Source organism: Nilaparvata lugens, chromosome X (genome assembly GCF_014356525.2).
Source record: "Nilaparvata lugens isolate BPH chromosome X, ASM1435652v1, whole genome shotgun sequence".
NCBI lineage: Eukaryota > Metazoa > Arthropoda > Insecta > Hemiptera > Delphacidae > Nilaparvata > Nilaparvata lugens.
In genome coordinates this window covers 39,610,856-39,636,154 of record NC_052518.1, presented here as the reverse complement: position 1 = coordinate 39,636,154, position 25,299 = coordinate 39,610,856, and the positions used below count along the sequence as shown (strand labels likewise).

General features: G+C 34.0%; 1 protein-coding gene across 1 annotated transcript; it reads left to right on the top strand.

The window, feature by feature from the left end:
• On the top strand, positions 1-20,126 carry LOC120354571. The gene is made up of 3 exons (XM_039441918.1): positions 1-393; positions 1,153-1,381; positions 19,924-20,126. Exons 1-3 carry the CDS (start codon positions 1-3, stop codon positions 20,124-20,126), a joined length of 825 nt encoding a protein of 274 aa, XP_039297852.1.
• Positions 20,127-25,299: the final 5,173 nt, after the last annotated feature.

Below are 25,299 nucleotides of genomic sequence, written 5' to 3'. Positions count from 1 at the left end.
ATGGACAAGTCACACCGTGCATCCTCATCCTCATTCTTATTGCCAGACAGCCCGCCTCCGGAGAGGGAACTCAACTTCTGGGAGCAGCAGAAGCAGCAGAAGAAGCAGCAGAAAAGCCTCAGCTCAGCTGCCACCTCTGCTGCTACAGCTGTTGCCTCCACCTCTGGCGCCCCCTCCTCCTCCTCAGCCTCAGATCCCTTGAAGAAACAAGGGATCTTTGTTCAAGATGAGGATTCCAGCATCATCGTGGGAGACAGCAGCCCTCTCCCGCAAGCTACTTGGGCACCACGCCGAGCAGCGCTCACATCGGTACCCGCCCCCAAGCAGTCTGTCAAGAGGAGGCTGTTTGTCGACGACGACGATGAGGAGCCTGGCGTCCTCACTCAATCAAAGGTTAGCATACAAAAAATTATTATTATTGTAATGTACACAAAATCTTTATAAAATGTGAATTTATAAATCTTTTGTGTGCATTTACTGATTCTTATACTGTGAGCGAAGACTGAGCTATCTAATTGTGCTATCAAAACAATCCGAACACAGATAAATTCTCACGATGGTTGATATACATGTTTACTAAATATGACGCATGAAACAATTCAATTATCTACCAATTTGAATTGAGTTCAAGTAATCGGAGAATTTCCGAGTTATTACTTATATATATTACTTACTATATCAAATTACTGATTCGAATAATGCATAAACTGTTTGTGTGAAACAAAAATTTGCATGAGTAATGAAACGTGAAATTCGAATAATATTGTTATTATAAATCCAATCATATTATTCTGCAATAACTTTGATGACAAATTACTTATTACTTATATGAAAAATAGTTGTTGTTTGAGTGTGAAACAAAAATTTGCATGATTAATGATTAATTTATGTTTTCTGCAATCATTTATGTTGATTGTAATGAAGTGAAAAATTTTTTCCGATAATTGAGAGTTATGTCAGAGAATTTCCAAGTTATTACTCACATTTTTTGAGTAGTGAATCTGTTGAGCGCAAGATCACTCTCTCATGTCAGAGAATTTGCGAGTTATTAGTCACAGTTTTGAGTAGTGAATCTGTTGAGCGCAAGATCTCTCTCTTGTATGATTTTATAACCTGAAACAAATAAGAGTCTAATGAAATATTTTTCAACAGAAACGTGCGGTGGAAGAGGATGAGGAGGACAGCTCCATAATGACGTTGTTACAGCAGGAGGAGGATGAAATTCTCCCCGAGGAGCACTTCCTCACCGTCATCAATAGGTACGCCCCGAAACCCTGGACTCCTCTAAGAGAGTTGATGGAGGGTACACCTTACCCTATTGAGGACGTGAGGGAGGTCTGCAATCAACATGGACATCGCGTGCTCAAGATCCGGCTGTCAGGTCAGAGAACAACAGATGTTTACATACCTGAACGTTTCACGCAGATCTTGACCTCCAAAGACATCCAAAATTCTAAAAGTAAATGCAAATCATTGTTACTGTTTGTGAAACATATTAATCAGTACATGACTGACATAAACATTGTTAAAATGCATAAAATTTAAATCATGATAATTATATTACTTATTACTTATTTTGTTAATAATCTTGTAACAAATTTTCAGATTTACTTTTAGGGTTTCAGTTAACATTTTATGAATTTTATTATTACTTATAAGTTATTTTGTTATCCGGCTGTCAGGTCAGAGAACAACAGATGTTTACATACCTGAACGTTTCACGCAGATCTTGACCTCCAAAGACAACCAAAATTTTAAAAGTAAATGTAAATCATTGTTACTGTTTGTCAAACATATTAATCAGTACATGACTGACATAAACATTGTTAAAATGCATAAAATTTAAATCATGATAATTATATTACCAGTTAACATTTTATGAATTTTATTATTACTTATTTTGTTAATAATCTTGTAACAAATTTTCGGATTTACTTTTAGGGTTTCAGTTAACATTTTATGAATTTACGATATTATTACTTTTAAAATGAAAATCATTTATTAATGCAAATAATGCAATTTGATAATGCAAATCATTGTTACTGTTTGTGAAACATATTAATCAGTGCATGACTGACATAAACATTGTTAAAATGCATAAAATTTAAATCATGATAATTATATTACTTATAAGTTATTTTGTTAATAATCTTGTAACAAATTTTCGGACTTGACATTACATCGTCTTTCGGCAATATAACCTATATCTTGTAAATCACAATTTTCAAGTATTTAGTTTTGGCACAAGCCATTACATATATTTTCATTATAATCTATAATTTTCAAGTATTGTGTTTCCTCCACTTCACTCAGCTGAGGTTGTATGAATCTATAATTTACAAGTTTTGTGTTAAGGTGACAATTGCATCACCTATCAGCATATACATAACCTACTTTGTTAACCGCATAATTTACTTGTTATATATCAATAAAAAATAGTTTGTTATTCTATAAAAAGTTTTCACTCACCTATCACACTAGTATACGTGTAGAGAACTCTCCACACTCTCCAAGTTGCATTGAGTGATAAGAAAAATTAAAATGTGTTTTATAGAATGAAGTGTGTACGCACGCGCAAGCATACGCATGAGCTGACAACATCGGGCGATCGCTCACTGTGTCAAGGTCGGCTCAACGCTCTGCCTTCCTTGTTGCGAAGTGAGGGCGTTGGCCCTTACACATCTGGTGTGATGCATTTCATTCATTCACGACCTTGCAAGGTCTTGTGTACATCGTACACATGGCTGGATTGGTATTCCATTCATTCTTTTATTGTGTTTGACTTTTTCACATCAACTATTTGAAATGCATTTTGAAAATTCATTTCAAATAGATGATCTGAATAGGCGAATTCAAAGTATTATTCCAAATTAATAGAAAATTCCATTTTTTCTTTTAGATAGTGTAATGATTAATTAATTAACTTTAGTTCTGTGGGTAGATGACACAAGTTGATAAGTCACATTTTTGACCATATTGAGTTATGCATATGGTTGTGTTCAGAAAAATTAGATCTATAAGATGGTATAACTAAATATGTTGTACCTTTTTAAATAGCTGAGATATAGACCTTGCTTAAGCCTGATACTGCATTTTCTTCCAAACCCCAAGTTGACAAATATTGATAAGTACATATATCTCAACACTCTTCTACCGGTTTGTATTATAATCCAATTATCAAAAGATGACAAAATTTGATAAGTGTATGTACTGGTAGGCTATTATAAAATCTGAAAATCAATAACCCATATTGAGAACTACATAACCCATACAACTTTGCAAACAGTTCAAGTTTGGTTAACTTGATCAATACTTGTAAATAATATCAATTAATTTTTAAAAAATATATTCAAATTTCTATAAAATCGATTTTTAAGATATTCCCTATACTGTTACATTGTGATTTGAAACATTTGGCAGATGCCAAAACATGATATCTCTGACATCACTTGCAAAAATTCTCAATAGTTAATTTAAATAAATTGTTTTATCCCTTGATATTTTCTATTTAAATAGTCGAGGATCAGCTGATTATATTAGTGTAAAATGGGTAAGACTATTTAAATAGTCGAGGATCATCTGATTATATTAGTGTAAAATGGGTGAGAAAAAATATTATAGATAATGTTTGCAGCTATGCCAAACTTTCAAATTGCTCTCCTGAAAAGTTTACAAATCATGACTTATCAGCTTGTGTCATCTACCCACAGAGTTAATGTTCGAGCATTGAGTTGAAAGGTAATGAAAATATTGAATGTTGAGAACACTCTTTGTGCATGTTGATATTCTTCGTGTGTCCGTTAAATCATTCTATTGGAGGAAGTTCTTTCCAATGTACTTTCTTTCCCCAACTTCTTTTCCATGTCTGTACTTTCTACCAAATTACGCAGCAATACTTCCAAGGATTCAGACATAAACTTGTAGGAATCTAAAAATTTAATTTTGGCTACCGAAAGTGTCAAAAATCTCTCTGACGTATTCGCAATGCAGGAAATTTCTTTTTTACATTTACCGAGCGATTTCAGAATAAAATGCGAATCAAAACCGGAGAAATTATGAAAATAACATGATATGTACTCCGGAGTACGTGCTGTTAAATTGAGAAGTTCAGTAATTTGTTGATAGAGTGCATCACTGCAGGTTATATAAGGTGTGTACTGCACCAAATGTAAGCCATTATCAGTTTTACCTTTGAACAGGAATCATGTCCTATTCTTTGTGTTCTGATATTTTGGTGGACAAGCCACAAACTCGCTCTATCCAGTGTGATCTTGATTCTGATATTTTGGACAAAGCTCAGTCGTCGGTACTTTACGATATTGAATCAACAAATTTCTATTATGAATCAAGGAGAAGCAGTACACCAATCCAGAAGTCGGGAGAGGAGGGGGAAGAGGAGGTGGAGGAGCAGAAACGTGAGGAGGAACAGATACGTTTCTTCCAAACCCCAAGTTGACAAATATTGATAAGTACATATATCTCAACACTCTTCTACCGGTTTGTATTATAATCCAATTATCAAAAGATGACAAAATTTGATAAGTGTATGTACTGGTAGGCTATTATAAAATCTGAAAATCAATAACCCATATTGAGAACTACATAACCCATACAACTTTGCAAACAGTTCAAGTTTGGTTAACTTGATCAATACTTGTAAATAATATCAATTAATTTTTAAAAAATATATTCAAATTTCTATAAAATCGATTTTTAAGATATTCCCTATACTGTTACATTGTGATTTGAAACATTTGGCAGATGCCAAAACATGATATCTCTGACATCACTTGCAAAAATTCTCAATAGTTAATTTAAATAAATTGTTTTATCCCTTGATATTTTCTATTTAAATAGTCGAGGATCAGCTGATTATATTAGTGTAAAATGGGTAAGACTATTTAAATAGTCGAGGATCATCTGATTATATTAGTGTAAAATGGGTGAGAAAAAATATTATAGATAATGTTTGCAGCTATGCCAAACTTTCAAATTGCTCTCCTGAAAAGTTTACAAATCATGACTTATCAGCTTGTGTCATCTACCCACAGAGTTAATGTTCGAGCATTGAGTTGAAAGGTAATGAAAATATTGAATGTTGAGAACACTCTTTGTGCATGTTGATATTCTTCGTGTGTCCATTAAATCATTCTATTGGAGGAAGTTCTTTCCAATGTACTTTCTTTCCCCAACTTCTTTTCCATGTCTGTACTTTCTACCAAATTACGCAGCAATACTTCCAAGGATTCAGACATAAACTTGTAGGAATCTAAAAATTTAATTTTGGCTACCGAAAGTGTCAAAAATCTCTCTGACGTATTCACGATGCAGGAAATTTCTTTTTTACATTTACCGAGCGATTTTAGAATAAAATGCGAATCAAAACCGGAGAAATTATGAAAATAACATGATATGTACTCCGGAGTACGTGCTGTTAAATTGAGAAGTTCAGTAATTTGTTGATAGAGTGCATCACTGCAGGTTATATAAGGTGTGTACTGCGCCAAATGTAAGCCATTATCAGTTTTACCTTTGAACAGGAATCATGTCCTATTCTTTGTGTTCTGATATTTTGGTGGACAAGCCACAAACTCGCTCTATCCAGTGTGATCTTGATTCTGATATTTTGGACAAAGCTCAGTCGTCGGTACTTTACGATATTGAATCAACAAATTTCTATTATGAATCAAGGAGAAGCAGTACACCAATCCAGAAGTCGGGAGAGGAGGGGGAAGAGGAGGTGGAGGAGCAGAAACGTGAGGAGGAACAGATACGTTTCTTCCAAACCCCAAGTTGACAAATATTGATAAGTACATATATCTCAACACTCTTCTACCGGTTTGTATTATAATCCAATTATCAAAAGATGACAAAATTTGATAAGTGTATGTACTGGTAGGCTATTATAAAATCTGAAAATCAATAACCCATATTGAGAACTACATAACCCATACAACTTTGCAAACAGTTCAAGTTTGGTTAACTTGATCAATACTTGTAAATAATATCAATTAATTTTTAAAAAATATATTCAAATTTCTATAAAATCGATTTTTAAGATATTCCCTATACTGTTACATTGTGATTTGAAACATTTGGCAGATGCCAAAACATGATATCTCTGACATCACTTGCAAAAATTCTCAATAGTTAATTTAAATAAATTGTTTTATCCCTTGATATTTTCTATTTAAATAGTTGAGGATCAGCTGATTATATTAGTGTAAAATGGGTAAGACTATTTAAATAGTCGAGGATCATCTGATTATTTAGTGTAAAATGGGTGAGAAAAAATATTATAGATAATGTTTGCAGCTATGCCAAACTTTCAAATTGCTCTCCTGAAAAGTTTACAAATCATGACTTATCAGCTTGTGTCATCTACCCACAGAGTTAATGTTCGAGCATTGAGTTGAAAGGTAATGAAAATATTGAATGTTGAGAACACTCTTTGTGCATGTTGATATTCTTCGTGTGTCCATTAAATCATTCTATTGGAGGAAGTTCTTTCCAATGTACTTTCTTTCCCCAACTTCTTTTCCATGTCTGTACTTTCTACCAAATTACGCAGCAATACTTCCAAGGATTCAGACATAAACTTGTAGGAATCTAAAAATTTAATTTTGGCTACCGAAAGTGTCAAAAATCTCTCTGACGTATTCGCGATGCAGGAAATTTCTTTTTTACATTTACCGAGCGATTTTAGAATAAAATGCGAATCAAAACTGGAGAAATTATGAAAATAACATGATATGTACTCCGGAGTACGTGCTGTTAAATTGAGAAGTTCAGTAATTTGTTGATAGAGTGCATCACTGCAGGTTATATAAGGTGTGTACTGCGCCAAATGTAAGCCATTATCAGTTTTACCTTTGAACAGGAATCATGTCCTATTCTTTGTGTTCTGATATTTTGGTGGACAAGCCACAAACTCGCTCTATCCAGTGTGATCTTGATTCTGATATTTTGGACAAAGCTCAGTCGTCGCTACTTTACGATATTGAATCAACAAATTTCCATTATGAACCAAGGAGGAGTAGTACACCAATCCAGAAGTTGGGAGAGGAGGGGGAAGAGGAGGTGGAGGAGCAGAAACGTGAGGAGGAACAGATACATGAAGAGGAACAGAAAGGAGTGCAAAAGCAGACACCTACGAAAATTGTTACGGTTGATCTTCACTGGTTTAAACAAACTTGTAATCAAATTATTGTGAAAGAACTTGCTATCATTGACGAGTGCAATAATTATGCTGTATTTCATTTCAAATCACCATTTCCAAAGATGGAATTGACTACAAAATTGTTTAACGACGTAACATGGCTGGAACGTAACTATCATAAAATAAAATGGGAAGATGGAGATTTAGAATACAGTGACTCATTAATACGTGATTACCTTGCAAGTTATGAGAAAATTTTCACAAAAGGAACTGAGAAAGCAAAGTTTTTGAGAAGATTGCATTCTAACGTACAATGCATACCGGAGGACTTTCTCAAGCCCGATTTCAGCTTTTTCACCACTTTGTGGTGTTATGATGCATGTAAGATACATAAGTATAGACCCGATGGAAGGTGTGCGTTGTACAGTGCACAACATTATAATTCTCTGCTGTTTAAAAATATGTATCAAACAAATAATTTCTTGTGCGAAAACAATCGAATGAAAAGTATGAAATTGGCACCGATGTATACGAATGCGCAGAAAAGAAACTTTGCACGTTATGGATTCTTCTACAACGGAAAGGAATTACAGTGTGTTTATTGCTTGCATGCACTGAGACTGCATAAAGCTCGTACATGTTGTCTGTCTACAATTAGATATGCCCCCCTCAGAGACAACTGTGTTACAGCTAAGTGCACATTCCTACCTTATTGTTCATAACTTAATCGAGGTCATGCAGTGTTTTAGCTTTGCAAAAATTAACTCGCCTCTGGATGAACTTTGGAAATGCTTGTATGACATTGCAGATAAAAAATGTAAAAGATCATTGCCCTCTCTCTGTTAAGACATCAATAGAGCTGTTCCCTCCAAGTGATATAGGTCTGAGGATATCTATAGCCATTTTTGGAATGCTTGTTCATACTAAATTTACTATAGATATTCTCGGAGAGCACACTTAAAAAGCAACGCCTGCGGTTTGTACAGCACATAGAAAATTTTAGAATTTGTGAAATTTTTCTTAACTGTCAGGTGGAAAGCAAACCAATCACTTTTTACAGTATAAAGATGGATTCACTCATCTAGCATTCACTTTAATCTGATAGTAGAGAATTTTTTCCTCAGGGAAATTAGTTTTTCCCTCACATTTTCCAATTTTATCTGAGATTTTCGAATTATTGGACATACTAGATACAGCACATCTACATTATTGTAGTGCAAATGATTTCTCAACTATTGTTACAAATTCCGATGAACTTTGGAAATGCTTGTATGACATTGCAGATAAAAAATGTAAAAGATCATTGACCTCTCTCTGTTAAGACATCAATAGAGCTGATACCCCCAGTGATATAGGTCTGAGGATATCTATGACCATTTTTATCAAGAGATACGCCCCCTCAGACACAACTGTTATAGCTAAGGAATCTACCTTATCAATTATAGTTCATAGCTTGATCTAGGTCATGCAGTGTTTTAGCTTTGCTAAATTCAAAAAATTAACTCGCCTCTTGATGTCAATTTCATTCAATGAATTTGATTCTATTGCAAAAAATATTAAATTTTCAACAGGATTCCAAGGCGATGATTTACCGTTAACAAAAACAGAAAATGTACATTTTCCAATTTTATCTGAGATTTTCGAATTATTGGACATACTAGATACAGGTCATCTACATTATTGTAGTGCAAATGATTTCTCAACTATTGTTACAAATACCGATGAACTTTGGAAATGCTTGTATGACATTGCAGATAAAAAATGTAAAAGATCATTGACCTCTCACTGTTAAGACATCAATAGAGCTGATACCCCAAGTGATATAGGTCTGAGGATATCTATAGCCATTTTTGGAATACTTTGATAAATTAATTACAAATAAAGAAAATGCAAGAATGTTAATTATATCTCCCAGTGCTGGGGGAAAAACAAATCTCTTATTTAATTTAGTATTTGCTGAAAATGGTTTAAAATTTAAGCACATTTACTTATTTACCTATATGGACTTTAACATGATGAAAAAAAGAAAAATTCAAGCTCATAGATAGATAGATAGATAGTCACTAGATAGATCCGTGATAGTGCTTGAGAACCAAATTTTGTAACAAATTAAATGCTTCAATTACTTGAGATGTCATACAGACAAGGAAAGGTTTAATCATTGCTATAGAAGTTTCATCAAACTTCTTAACAAAAACAGTATGAATATTTGAAGTTTTTGTTTTAACGCAAGTTTCATTATCAATTTATCTAAATTTGAAACTCTTTGTTTTATTCTGATTCATAGTTTCAGATTGAAGATTTGATGTTGAAATTGAAGTGAACATAATATTTGAACGATTTGTGACAAAATCAGGAAATTGAAGAAGTTTTGGGTAATAGCCTGTTTTTTTCTTTTCCAACTATTGTATTGTTCGCTCTATCTAATAAATAAATAAAGCTAATGAGAGAATGCTTTATTCGTGTAGATTACAATATATACTGGTTTTTTACACTTATATACAATTATAAATGAATTTACATAATATAGACTGAGAAAATATTTTTTGAAGTGCATATGATATGAAAAAAGCAGTTGTCAATAGTTGTAGCTAATATTGTTATGCATTAACATGAATTTGGAAAGAATATTTGAAAAGATCCTTGCAACTAACTCTAGAACGAGAAACTTAAAGAGTAATAGGGTTTTAGCACATCTACAAAAGAGTTTCTTATCTATACTAGACTGGGATTGATTCACTTTAATCTGTCAGTATAAGTTGAATTGGGTTCTTAGAGCTTCATGATGCTGAAGTAAGATCTGACTGAGAGAATAATTTGAGCATATCTTCCAAGGTTGACTCTCACTACACTTGCATTAGATGGATTCACTTTAATCTGTCAGTAGAGCATTAGATGGATTCACTCAGTATAAATATGGATTCACTTTAATTTGACAGTAGAAATATGGATTCACTTTGCATTTAAAGATTTTAGGGTTGCATTTAAAGTAATATCCTTGCATTTAAAGATCCTTGCAACTAACTCTAGAACGAGAAACTTAAAGAGTAATAGGGTTTTAGCACATCTACAAAAGAGTTTCTTATCTATACTAGACTGGGATTGATTCACTTTAATCTGTCAGTATAAGTTGAATTGGGTTCTTAGAGATTCATGATGCTGAAGTAAGATCTGACTGAGAGAATAATTTGAGCATATCTTCCAAGGTTGACTCTCACTGTCAGTATTTAGCACATCTACAAAAGAGTTTCTTATCTATACTAGACTGGGATTGATTCACTTTAATCTGTCAGTATAAGTTGAATTGGGTTCTTATATCTTAGAGATTCATGATGCTGAAGTAAGATCTGACTGAGAGAATAATTTGAGCATATCTTCCAAGGTTGACTCTCACTACACTTGCATTAGATGGATTCACTTTAATTTGACAGTAGAAATATGGATTCACTTTAATTTGTCAGTAGAAATATGGATTCACTTTAATTTGACAGTATAAAGATGGATTCACTTTAATTTGACAGTAGAAAAGGGAAAAAGGGAAATTATTTTTTCCCTCCCCCTCGTCCTCACTGGGAGAGGGAGAGGGAGAAGGAGAGGGAGAGGGAGAGGGAGAGGGAGAAGGAGAGTGAGAGGGAGAGGGAGAGGGAGAGGGAGAGGGAGAGGGAGAGGGAGAGGGAGAGGGAGAGGAGAGGGAGAGGGAGAGGGAGAGGGAGAGGAGAAGGAGAGGGAGAGGGGGAGGAGAGGGGGAGGAGAGGGGGGGAGAGGGGTGAGGAGAGGGGGGCGCATGCGCAGAGGGGGAGGGGGGAGGGGGAGGGGGATTTGCGCAAAAATTTTTCCTTATTTCTCGCGGATTGCGCAAAAATTCTTCCTTGAACTGTCTAATATAGGCTACTAACTTACATTTAAATACTCACAAATACAATTTTTTAGTGTTCATAATAATTTATGACAGCAGAAAACATTTGAATTTCAATGATAGAGTCTGTGGAAAATTAGTTCTGCATTTTTAAAGTTGAACACGAGTTTGAAGCAGAACGAGGTGACATAGCACTAATAGGTTAGCTTTTGGAACAATGAAGATAATATAATAATTTATGTAATAATTTTTGTATGTACATTGTCAATTTGATTTTCTATGTTGTACAAGAGATGAATGAATATTCTGAACAGAAAAAATCCCACAGAGAAACTTATTTGCACATAATGAATAGGAGAACTTGGAGAACACTTTAAAACATTAATTTTAGGCGAAAAGATAAAATTGCTACATATTTGAAGAAATGAAAAAAGAAGCCTTGACCAGGCAACTTGCTTGGAGAAAAGGTAGAGTGGAAGTGTCTATCGATCAAAGCCAATGATGGGAGTTGGAAGTAATGAAAATAAAAATGACACAGAACCAATGCAAAATGGCTCAAATAATAATTGCAGGATATGACGAAAACTGCAATATAAATTACTAGAACAATGAAATGAATAAAATACATCAGAAAATCACATCTAAAAATATACAAAATTAGAAGTAGACAAAGTGTGTAAATGACAATTAGCACTAATAAACAACTAGCGTCAGAGCGGACAACTTACGAACTAAAGGAGCTTGATGCCAAAATACAAAGACTAAAGTCTGTATGACTGAGTTTTTACAGTACTGGTAAGCTTACTTTCAACATGAATCTTTCAATTACAAAGATAATTTGGATTCAATGTAAACTAAACTTAATTTGTAATTTTTATTATTCCATTTCCAATATAAGTTTCCATGGAACTTTGGAAATTTAAAATTCTTAGTTTATAGAGTTGGACTAAATTTTAGCAATGTGAAATCAACCTTATTTATTTAAAAACATTTGATCTATTAAAACTTGAGAGAGACAATTTTGGGTTCAGTCTATTATATATCATGGTATTCTATTATTTGCTGTCATTTTTTTTAAATAAATCAATTTATTTCCAAAACAAAATGAATATTACAAAAAAGAACCTAATGTACTAAAATGTTTCAATTACAAAGATAATTTGGATTCAATGTAAACTAAACTTAATTTGTAATTTTTATTATTTCATTTCCAATATAAGCTTCCATGGAACTTTGGAAATTTAAAATTCTTAGTTTATAGAGTTGGACTAAATTTTAGCAATGTGAAATCATAACCTTATTTATTTAAAAACATTTGATCTATTAAAACTTGAGAGAGACAATTTTGGGTTCAGTCTATTATATATCATGGTATTCTATTATTTGCTGTCATTTTTTTAGATAAATCAATTTATTTCCAAAACAAAATGAAAATTACAAAAAAGAACCTAATGTACTAAAATGCACCAGTATCAAGTATGGTAATAAAAAGTACTGGTACACCAAGCTTAAATAATCTTTTTTGAAAATGGTCTGCATATGAATGCCTGTGCTAAAAAAATAATACAATACTGTAGGACTATTATAAGAAAATAATAGTTTGAGAATACCAGGTCCTAAAAAGCCACATCAATATCATTTTGTGTGATATATCGAACATTTAAAAAATTGTTTTCTAAGATGCCTGATATCGATTTTCAACACAAGCTTTCTTCTGCTCAATTATTGGCAGAATTGATTCCTGCGCACATCTACTCTGAATAAAATTGATTCTTCAACAAATTATCCATGTTGTTGAATTGTGTAAAATTCAGTATCGACTAGGCAGTCGTAGTGAACGGTTGTTTTCTTCAATGCTCCGTATCTGACCGTTTCTTATCTATAGACTGAAATTGACTCGCTGAAAGTTGTTGAATAGGAAAGTTTATAGGTTATATTGTTCGAGCATTGAATTTCTTCTCAGTTGATTAAATAAACTAAATTTGAATTAATTACATAATTTATTACTATTGCTATGTCTACATGTGGAAAGTGTTCGTTACCAGTCAAGAGAAGTGACAAGAATAAGGGAGTTTTGCTTCAGTGCTCTCGATGTCAGATTGATTTCCATAGTGTTTAAATTTTGAAGACTCTGAAGTTGAAGTTTTGTTGTCGAAGTCATGGTCGTGTGATACGTGTATTGCTAATGTGAGACTACAACGTTCTAAATCGGACTCAACTCCAGTTAAACCGATTCATACAATGAACCCGACTTCGGAAGTGATCGACATGAGTAACTTTGTTTTGCTGTTTGAAAAGTTCAAGGAGGACATTTAAAATTCTCATAAAGAGTTGGAGAGGAAACTGGATGAAAATATCGCTAGCAACAATCTACTCCATGAGACAATTAAGCTGCAGCAGGAGTCCATTGATTCGTTGAAGAAGGAAAACTCGGAATTGAAAGCGGCTCACATCAAAATGTTGGCGTTGCTTGACGAACATGAACAGTACTCTCGTCGAAATACCGTTGAAATTCATGGTATTCCGGAAAGTGTCGATGAAGATGTCGTTCAAATTGCTACCTCGCTGGGTCGTGCATTGGACATTAATTTAAACAGTGAAGCAATGACTGCGCTCATAGGCTGGGAAAACCGAGAGGCGACCGCCCCCCTGCAATACTTGTCAAATTCGTTCGTCGGATTGATGCACATCTTCTTCTTGATAGAAATAAAAAGAAGAAGATTTCACCCAAGTCAATCAACCTGGACGGGGAGGGGCGAATCTTCATCAATCTATCGCTTACCAGGGGACAGAGAATGCTTTTCAATGCTGCGAGGAAGCTGAAAAAGGACGGATTGGTGCGGCATGTGTGGTGTGATCGAGCTGGTCGAGTAAAAGTGAGAAAGGTTGACCTCGGTAAAATTTTTATTATTAAATCAGAGGAAGATCTTTTGCAGTTCCGTGAGTAAATGATTTCTTTTTATCACGATTGATTTATTCAAAATCTGACTCAAATTAATTTGGTACGGTTTTCTTGGTTTCTAATAACATAAGTTACTTGTTATGTGCGTTATTTTTTTTTCTTATCATGTCTGCCTCCATTTTCACCCATATAGTATTCTGATAAGTTCACAAACTCAATGAATAATACCGGATTTATATTCTAACTTACATGCTAGTTTGTGCCCAATAAAGTTACTATATGGTAACAAATATGGTAATTAGCAAATTATTTAAAGCCTGGTAAATTGATTAATGATTTATTTGAGTTATTTGAGACCTTGTAAATTATTTGCCAGAAAATTAATAATTTATTTAAGTTGTTTTAAACCTGGAAAATTATTATAAACCTGGTAACAAGTATTTGAATAGCAACATAAATAATATATACATCTACATGGAATATATAAATAATCATATTGTATTAAAATAATAGCCAAACAATATTGATAATTGCGAAAGGTTTATAAATAATGTGTATCATGTTACACGGGATAGTTTGTGTTCAATAAAGGTACGATACCTAGTAACAAGGGTTTAAATTGTAACATAAATAATATATACAGTACATCGACTCGGAATATATAAATAATTTTATTGCAATTTAAATAATAGTCAATTTAAAACATATTGATATTGCAAAATATTTATAAATATTATATTGATATGTACCATAATACGTAGGACAGATATGTCAGTTGAAACCATGGTTTTAATCTATTATTCAAGTTTTTGTTATCTTCTCATCGAAAACTTTGTACTGCGGTGTGTTTATGTAATTATAGTTATTTTGATGATCAATTATCTTTAATAATATTCTGAAAACTTTTGTCCTGGAACTGTTATTGTACTGTATTGATCTTACTGTTGATCAGTGAGTTATTCCGCTACAGCTAAACTGTGCTGAATATAAAACATGATTCATAATATTATAATTCATATTATAATAATTATGTATTGAAAGATGAATGATTCCTATAATATATAGTTTCTCTAGTATTAAAATTTATTGTTTTATTATTACAAGTCTCTGATATAGAATATTCTACACATAAAATGAGAATATTATGAAGAGCTATGCAAATGAATGCTCTTTCACAGTACCAGTACCATTCAAGTTATGGCTCTTAGTTTTCAACTGTAGAGAAACTGAACACATAAATAATTTCATTCTTATCTGAATTCCGTTCAACTTGCTGGCAGGTTGTTATCACTTTTGGCAGGTTGTTATTCTGTTTGAATCAATGATGCCTTGAATCTTATCTCTGAATAACTTCTGAATCTTATTGATTATGATGATCCTTTGAATTATTCCTAATTTTGTTTTAGTGTTGTTCGTTTATTTTTTCTAGCAAATCGATCTCATTTTAATGAGAAATTGTAGCCTATAAGTTTTCCTATATTTTCTATGAGTCTACTCTATGAGTCTTTCAGTCTTATACGGTCGGGCAAGAATTATATATATTTTTTATCTTTAATTCTTATTTTTCTTCTCAGTACTTTTCTTTTATTTTTCCCCCTTCTCCCTTTCTCTTATTGCAAATAATTTTATGGATAGTGATTTTGAATGTATATATTTATCCTCAATTGAGGACTTTAATTTTCACTTTAAAAATAATGAGAGTATAACTTTTTTTCACATGAATATTAAAAGCATCAATAGAAATTTTGATGAATTTCTGTTATATCTGAATAATTTGGATACTAAACCGGATTTTATCATATTGTCTGAAGCATGGATCCAACCAGATGTGAATATTAATTTATATAGTATTGAAGGCTACACTACTTTATTCTCATGTAATGATAACAGATGTGGTGGTGTTGTCCTTTATCACAAGGAGGAATTTTTATGCTGCACAGTGACTAGTGAAATTAATGGATCCGATTCCATTGTCATTGATTGCGTGTGTGGTAGTTCTTGTTTCACATTGGTAGGGATATATAGGTGGCATGGAGTTCCTGTCGATTGTTTCCTTACTGATTTCTGTGGTTTGTTGGAGGGCTTGCAGAGCTCTATTGTAGTATGTTTAGGTGATTTCAATATTAATGTCAATAAATCTGATCGAATTAGTGACCAATACTTTGAGATAATAGCTTCATGTGGTTTTGAAAATGTAATTGATATTGACACACGTGTGACTGACACCACTTCAACATGTATTGATCACATACTGGTTAGAGGTCTAGCTCCATCTCTTGCACGCTCTGCTGTTGTCGAGGTCTCTATAACTGATCACAGAGCTGTATGTATATCTATGCATGCTGATAGGTCTCGATCTGAGGTGGTTTCACATGAATTTCAGGAAATTAATTATGAAGAACTTACTCGTTTACTCAGTGAAGAGGATTGGTCTACTGTGTACAGAGCTCGAAACGCTGATCAGGCTTACAATTGTTTTTGTAATATTTTGAATTTGTCCATTCAGTCATCTACATCCACTAAGCTTAGGCAAAATAACCATAGACAGAGATTGTTAAAACCTTGGATGAGCAGTGGACTTTGTGAAGCGATTGTATCAAGAGACAAGTTATACAAACGATCTATGAATGAGCCTGACAATCGTAGGTTGAAGCTCGAATTTGTAACTTTGAGAAACAAAATAAAAAAGTGGATCAAGAAATCAAAAGAAAGATACTACTATGGTCGATTCCAGATGGTTAGAGGAAATTCCAAAAAACAGTGGAAATTGATTAATGAATTGATTGGAAGAGGTACAAAGAAAAGCAAATTCAATTTGATTACTGAAAATGGGATTGTTAGTGAGGATTCAAAAGTGGCTGATATGTTTAATGAATATTTTGTTTCCGCACCCAAGTCAGCTGTTCCTCCTCCTTTCCCTTCAATAGCTTTACATGACTATCACAATTCTTTCAGAGAGCCACGTTGTGAGAGATCCTTTTTCCTGCATCCAATTTCTCCTTTTGAGATAGAGAAAGTGATTTCATCCTTGAAAAAATCCAAGGCCCCAGGAATTGATGGATATTCCTCTGTCCTAGTTAAATGGATGAGCTCTTTCATTAGTCCAGTGTTAGCTTTTATTTTCAACTTGAGCATTTCTGAGGGCGCTTTTCCTAGCAAACTCAAAATTGCAAAAGTGATTCCAATTCCCAAAAAAGGTAACTGAAAATTGGTGGAGAACTATAGATCAATTTCACTTCTTTCTGTGTTTTCAATTATTTTTGAGAAGCTGATTAAAATTCGTCTATTGAACTTTCTAAATTCATCCAATTTTTTCTCTAGTAGTCAATATGGCTTTAGGGAGGGCTTGGGAACTGAGTTGGCTCTGAGGAAATTTGTCTCAGAAATATGTTCAAATATCAATAATAAAGAGATTAGAAGAGTATCAGGTTTGTTTCTGGACATTCGAAAAGCCTTTGATACTGTGGACCATTCTACACTTGTCAGAAAGTTGGAAGCATCTGGAGTTCGTGGTCTGCCACTTGCTTGGTTCCGTTCATATCTTACTGGGCGTTCCCAGGCTGTAAGCATTGGCTTGAGTTCCAGCCCGCTTCTGATGATGGACTGTGGAGTTCCACAAGGCTCTGTGTTGGGACCAATTTTATTCTTGGTTTACATCAATGACCTGTATCTGGGCCCCTTCAGAGGAAGTTTTACAGTGTTTGCTGATGACACGGTACTTTCTTATGGTGCATGTTCTGATGAGGATTTGTATGATCAGATGTCAAACGACCTGCACTTGATTTCCATGTGGTTCGGGTACAATAAATTAAGCCTGAATCTTGATAAAACCATTTATTTGAATTTTGGAATAGCCTCTTCTTTCTTGCTAACCCAACCTTTAAAGTTCCATCATGTGGGATGTACCAGTCGTGACTGTGACTGTGGTATCATCAATCAGTCAAAAAGTGTAAAGTATCTTGGCATTACTGTTGATGACAATTTGATGTGGAAAGGACAGATAGACGTCATGAAGAAGTACCTGCGTTGCTTACTGCATAGAATTTTCAGTTTGAAAAATATGTGTCCAACATTTGTTTTGAGAGATCTTTACTTTGCTCTTGCTCAATCTCGCCTTTCTTATGGGCTGGTCTGTTGGGGAAGTACTTATATAACTCACTTAAGGCCAGTAATGTCTCTGCAGAAGTCTCTAGTTAGAGCAATTGCTAATCAAGAGAATTTTGATTTTCTATCGTCATGCCAGGTTATGAAAATCATGCCTCTGAGGCACCTGTACGTTTTCAAGGTCCTGTCTGAATTCTATTGGTCTAGTGGAAATCAAGGGGCAACTTTGGGACATGAAACTGGAATAATGAGAACAAGGTTCACTGATAGGTTCCCAATCCCTAGACCCAATAGCACTTTCTTTCAAAAATCTTTTTGTTTTTTGCAAGGCAGGTTTTTCAATCATGTGCCACAGGATATAGTTTATGCTAATTATCCTCTTCCTGTTTTCAAGAGAAAAATAAAGAAGGTAATTTTTGCTCTCAATATCAATGTCATTGAAAGCTGGTATCATATTCAGAGATAAGATTATTCATTTATGTGAAAAACCCTTGATAAAATGTTTTAAAATTAGCATGTAAGTCATACTGAGTTATCATGCCTTTTAGTATGTATTCAGTGAGGTTCCCTGCTAATGTTCTACTGTTGTAGAAATTCAATAGGTCTAATCATTTTGAATATCCTCAAATTTTTCAATTTTAATTGTGTAGCTCCATCTCATTTTATACTTTTTTGTAGCCTATACAGTATATTTACAAAATGTTTCATCTTAGCCTAGTATAATTAGTTATGCTCTCGTTTCATATATTATTTGCTTCTTATATTCTTTTTATTTTTGTCAATATTCTAATATTCATTATATTGTTGTTGATATGATACTCCTGTGCGCGGACGGAAAATTTATTTTCTTTGCGCTCAGTAAATTTGCCATAATTATTATGATTTAGTTTTAAATTTTTATTGTATTATTGTTTTATTTACAATCAATATTGTGTTTCCAACAGTATGTCTGTATTTGTTTTTATGGCAAATAAAGTCTATTCTATTCTATTCTTTCATGAAAGCCCATATGACTTGATATATTTTCTAATTTCACATCACCAGTGCAGTTTTCTAAATCAATTATATTCAGTCCTAAGAACTTACGCAAGAATATTGAAATATTTTGCACAAATTGGCAATAAAGATATTTAGTCAAGTCTCAACTTGTTTTATTCAGAGTATGGTACATAATGTAAATTTCATGCCCAGATATAATAATCCTATACAGCAACTTCTGTTCATATGTTTAGATGTTTGGATGTTTAGATGTTTATATGTTTGTATTTCACCGGATCTCGAAAACAGCTTCAACGATTCTCACGAAATTCAGAAGGTAGTAGGTTTATAATATAAAGATTCGATTGCACTAGGTCTCATCCCTGGGAAAACTCGCTGAAGGACATTGAAAGGATAATTATTATTTATCCTTGGAAAACAGCTGACAATAATTATTTCATCATCTGTTGGTGATGGAAGTTAGTGAGTGAGCTAGTTCATGTGTGTGGGACTGTGTCAAAACTATGACTCAGCTGTTGAACTTTTGTAAACATTCAATCAGGTACTTAGTGCCGGTTGCAAAAAAGCCGGGCTATTTTCAATCCTGATTAATTCCAGTAGATCCATCTTTTTGAAATGGTCTTCTCTGATTGGGTTCACGTGAAGTTAATCAGGATTAAAATTTAACCGGCTTTTGCGCAACTGGGCCTTTGCAAGGGAAATTTTTGCATTCCTCTGGGAATTAATCTCAATTTACTGTGATTAGATAGAACATTTCTGTATGAATGTTATTTTAATTTCTTCTTTTGTGATAAATTTTTATGCTTTTGTACTCCAGAGCGAAGCTCGGTCCCTGATATTTATAGTACACTGATAACCAAATTTGTTTGCAACCTTTTGTATTTCATCTTGCCATGTGTTAAGGCAAACGCATGGAGCAGCAGACAGTCATAGAAAAAATCAAACGCCTGTGTGCAGACTCAAGGCTGGGACATATAACCACATCGAGCCCACGCCAATGTACAGCTGAGCTAAGCCCACAACACGGTAATGGCGGTGGGAGAGCACACATATCCGGGCGACAGCAGTGTCTCAGTTCTGTAGTGCTACTGCGGTCTGATATCTGAATGTGTTAAACTAATGTTGATAGTATAACACTATTAAAATCTTGTTACATCTGAATTGAATTTATAATTTCAATTTTTAACTAATTACCTGTAGACTCAGAAAATGAGAATCATAGTGCTGGTATAAATATTTCAGTGCCTAACAATACATGTATGGGAAATATATATCAGCAATAAAATTGTTATCTTCTACCTTCTGCATCTACACGTAATTTGTTTTTCGCCCCACTTGGATGTATTGAGCTGGTTTTCGTGCGTCATATGGAGGCCGAAAATGGTTGTTTTCTGACCAGGCCGGTAAAAGTTTTACAGCCCTAGGGCTGTAAAATAACCTTGAAGTCAGCTGATTCTGATTTGATGTGAACGTGTTTACAAAATGGTTTATGAAACGGAATCAGTTCATGCTTCTAGAATTGAATAAGTATTCTGCAATAATATACTATCATTCTATTTGGATGAATAAAATACAGATAAGATATATATTATAAACTATTCAAATTTGATCTTCAGAGTAGGATAGAACTTCTAACCTAAACTTCCGAAGTCAACGACAACAAGCATTGTTGACGTTGACATTCAGATTGGCCAAATTTCAAGTGTGCTAAAACAGCTGATCAAAAAACTTTTTATTATTTCTGTTTATTATTCAAGAATCAAAACATTTATAATGATATCTAATCATCTTATTGTAATTTGCAAGAATAAAAAGTATAAACTCAATGTCTTACATAATTGAACATAATCTTTTAGGTTATTTAGGCAAATCAGAATAAAAAATAAAAATACTTGGACAATTTCCTGATATTCAGATTACCTCAGATTTGCTAGAGCTATGACCTTCCTGTTTTGCTTTCGGAAGTGCCTAATAAACAATAAATTATTCTCATATTTATATTGTTTAATTTTCTGTGTGGCGAAAAATAACGTTCTCACCATGGGTAAAAATGTTTTTCGGGGTTTCAATCTTTTCTAGTCCTCGGCCTACGGCCTCGGACTTGAAAACCGATTTCAAGCCGGAAAAGTCTCATTTTTTTCAGCCCTAGGTGCGAAATATACTATTACATTTAAAATTCAAGAAACAGTCACGGGTTCCTTATTTTACACTTTTTGTTGTTTATTTAATTATTTATTATATTATGTCTGTTATACCTTTGGCTTAACTTATTTAGTTCTACTTTGACTTCAACTTATTTTTCCATTCAACCATATTTCTCATCACTTTGATCGTACAAAACTGAAAATTCTAAATCTCTTCAATAAGTTTTTCACTCTCTATATTAAGGCTGTTCTGTAAACCTTTTTATTTTTATTTAAATTGGATAATCTTTTCCAATATAATTGTTAAGATCATTATAAGAGTGAGAAAAAGTGGCAACTGAAATTTTTGAGTGGTCTAATGAGCGAGTTATGGGTTGTTGAATTGCTAAACTCTGTTTTCTCTCCAGATCATAAACGGTTTCGAATTTTCCATTGGAGATTTTTATACATTCAGTATATCATTGGCTTTGTTCTAATATGCACTTTTCGCGATTAATGCCAAAATAAACAAGTTATCGAATTTGCAAAAAATGATACTTTTTTATTTATGAACGAAATGGGGAATAAAATGTTTCAGTTTGGAAAGATATTTTTTTTAATTTCAAGAGAAGTTCTAATAATATAGTCGAAACCGTTTATGATCTGGAAAGAAAGCGGAATCTGGAAAGTTATTAGCACTTCAACAACCCATAACTCCCTTATTAGATCACTTAAAAATTTCAGTTGCCACTTTTTCTCACTCTTATAATGATCTTAACAATTATATTGAAAAATATTATCCAATTTAAATAATAAAAAGTGTACCGAACAGCCTTAAACGAGGCCGCACCTTCACCTTTGAAAAGTAATCTGAACGTAGTCAGTAACGGCGTGGGCAACAAACACGGTGATGGTGCTGGCGCGGTGCGGTAGTATGTGTCCCTACACGTTTGAAATCCTTTGTATTCTTACTCGCTGTAGTATATCTGACACTCGGCTGTACTTCGGCGCGGCTCGGTGCGGCTATGTGTGTCCCGGCCAATATTCAGACAGACAGAAGTCTGAGGAGCGATTTTTCCGCATTTGCTGCTGTGTGCGTTCGCCTTTATCGATGTAGCATGAAGTAGATAAATTTTTGCTTGGAAAAAAACAACTATGCTTTTTATTTAATAATGCAATGAGCAAATCAGTTTTAATTAAAAAGATCTGCTATTGATAAATAACTAGTGACCCCCTGGGTTGAAGAACTCGCTCAAGAACTGTTGTATTGTAATCTTAAAAACTCGCAGCTTTCAATTATACAGAGTTGTTGAAAATTATGGAAACAGCTAAATATTTATTTTACAAGAATAATTTGACGGTGGGTTTCATTGGGGATCCTATTTGAAATGGAAAATTACTCTTCAAAAATAACTCTTTCGCTTCAACATCTTTGTCCTCATATAATTCAAATTCATTTGTTTTAATGAGAAGGTGTTCATGTGATACATGATTTCGATACAGAGTTCCAAGAAAAAATGAATTGCAAAAGCCGTACATTGATATCTCAACTAGTATCAGTTGTTGATGTAATAGAATTATTAAATATTATGTTGTACATTAACCTGTTGATATCATGAAATGATCATTTTGGGCCGGTTTCCGAGCTCGGGATTTAGCTGAGTTCTAGACTTTAAACAGCTGAAGTCAGAAAATTGGCTTTCCAAATGTGGACTGCAACTATGCCCCGTTCTGGAAAGCCAACTCCAGCTGTTTAAAGTCTAGAACTTACCTAAATCCCAAGCTCGGAAACCAGCCCTTAATCATCACACATTTGGTGTCAACGCATGCAGACTCATGTCTGTGTGATAGCTTCCAAATAGTTTCAACTTATTTTATGAATGAATGAATGAATGGAGAAACTGTTGTAACTGCATGCAATGAATTCTTCAGCTGACTAAATGATAAATCATAACTACTTTTTTTCTTATGCACTTTTAATGTCATTTGTCACTTTTAATTTCATCCTGAAAAAGGATGGTGGAGTAAGTAAATTTTGTTGTTCCACAAACTTGACCTGTAAAAAGGTTTGAAGAATACGTGTTTAAAATTTGAAACTGATTGATCAATTATTTCTAAAGTTATTGCAGAGCATACAAACAGATGGACAATGACTTTGGCCCTCAGTAAGTCAAAAGTGAGAACTGGCTAATGCTCATTCAATAAAAACCAACAATAATAATTAAACATTTTATTTATTTTTAATGTATTATTATCAATTATACATGAGCAAAAAACATTACAGTATATCAGTTATAAAATTGGGGAGTCTGGCACAACATGTGCCAAACTTCTCCACCTAACCTAACCTAACTAAAAAATTCAACCTAACCTAACCTAACCTAACAAACCCAACCTAACCTAACCTAACCTCAAGGTCAAGGTCAAGATCAAAGTCAAGGTCAAGGTCAAAACTTAGAAAAAAAAACCTTAGAAACAAAAAACTTGATTTTCAATAAAATAGCATATGTTCAATAAAAGTAGCAATGAATTGCTGATTTTTATTCCTCAAATCCTCTTCACTCACATTTAGTAATGTAAGAAGAAGTGATCATTCTATAGAATATACAAGGAGCTTGAATATCCAAACAGTAATGAGATATCCTCTAGGTAGCATGTATGCTTTCAAGAGTCTCAGATATGAATCCTAGAATGTGAACAAACCATTGTATCACAAGGATATTTTTTCCTAGTTATATTTAACATAATAGCATTCCATAGTATTCAGTCAGTGTTCAGTTACTGTTCAGTCACTGTTCAGTTACTGTTCAGTCACCGTTCAGTCACATGACTAATGGCCATGCCCACCAGCATTAGGGGCATCAATGGGGGGGGGGGATCTATTGAGCTGGTCATGCAGGACCTGTCACTCTACATGGTCATGGAGACCTCTATCACATCAGATTAATATGTCCATGGTAGACCTACTGGATAAAGATGTCCATGGGAGACCTGTCACTCTAGATCAACATGGCCATGGAGACCAGTTGCTCTAGATCAAAATGGCATTGAAGGGATACCCCTCACTCTAGATCAACATGGCCATGCTGCTCTAGATCAAAATTACATTGCAGATAGATATTTTCAACGACTCCCACTCCACCTCCTCTGTGTTTAGACATTACTTATTTAACATGGGCATTCTCAATGACCCTCACTCCTCCTGTCACATGGACCATGCTCACCAGTCTTTCTGTCAGTATTCAACATGTCTGTATGGCATGTTTGGGTCGTCCACTCAGTGGTCAGTCAGTCAGTTCAATTACTGATCAGTCACTGTTCAGTCACTGTTCAGTTACTGTTCAGTTACTGTTCAGTCACTGTTCAGTCACTGTTCAGTCACTGTTCAGTTACTGTTCAGTCAGTGGCACTCTGCATCCTAATGTACTTATAGCTAAACTATATCTAAGGAAATGGTAGGTAATAATTAAACAGTTTGGGATACAATTGGCTCTTTATTGATCAATTCATCATCTATTTCATTGAAAAGTTTACTTCCATCAGATATATCTCTGTTCCATAATCCAAGTTGTTTATTATATTGAGTGTGCAGAAAAGTGATGTATCCATGATGTTTCTCCTTGGTCCATGTCAAGCAGGTGATGTCCCAGGTAGTAGACTCCTTTTCCAGCACTAGTGCTTGGCAAGTCCTCCATGTTGATGTCTGATAGTCTTCGGATGATATTCAGTGATACCTCTAGAACACTGTTTCAGACAGAGACAATACCCTGTCATTATTGTTGAATCACCTCACAACCTCTTTCCTTCAGTTAACTGATGCTCCTTCGAGTCAAAAGTATAGGTGTAGTAGTATTTCTCACCACTACATCATCCTCCTCCTCCTTATCCTCTTCCACCTCTACCTCATCATTCTCCTCCATATCAGATTCCTCTTCCTCATCTTCTACATGATCCTCATCCTTCTTCAGATCAAATGGGAAGATTGATGGTAAATTTGTCTCACCATAGTCACCCCACTTTGAGGATAGGAGTACCATCTTCTCTATTGTTCCAGATACACAGTTGATCCACAAAGTGTCTGTTCTCCACAGATGATTCCAGCACAATGAATCTAATCTGCTATGTATCCAATATATATCCATATTTGTACAGCATT

Excerpts from the sequence above, each read along its gene's own strand:
- LOC120354571 (XM_039441918.1), top strand. The coding sequence starts at position 1 with ATGGACAAGTCACACCGTGCATCCTCATCCTCATTCTTATTGCCAGAC. Across the intron at positions 394-1,152 it reads GCGTCCTCACTCAATCAAAG|AAACGTGCGGTGGAAGAGGA; the intron begins GTTAGCATACAA and ends ATTTTTCAACAG. Across the intron at positions 1,382-19,923 it reads GCTCAAGATCCGGCTGTCAG|GCAAACGCATGGAGCAGCAG; the intron begins GTCAGAGAACAA and ends CCATGTGTTAAG.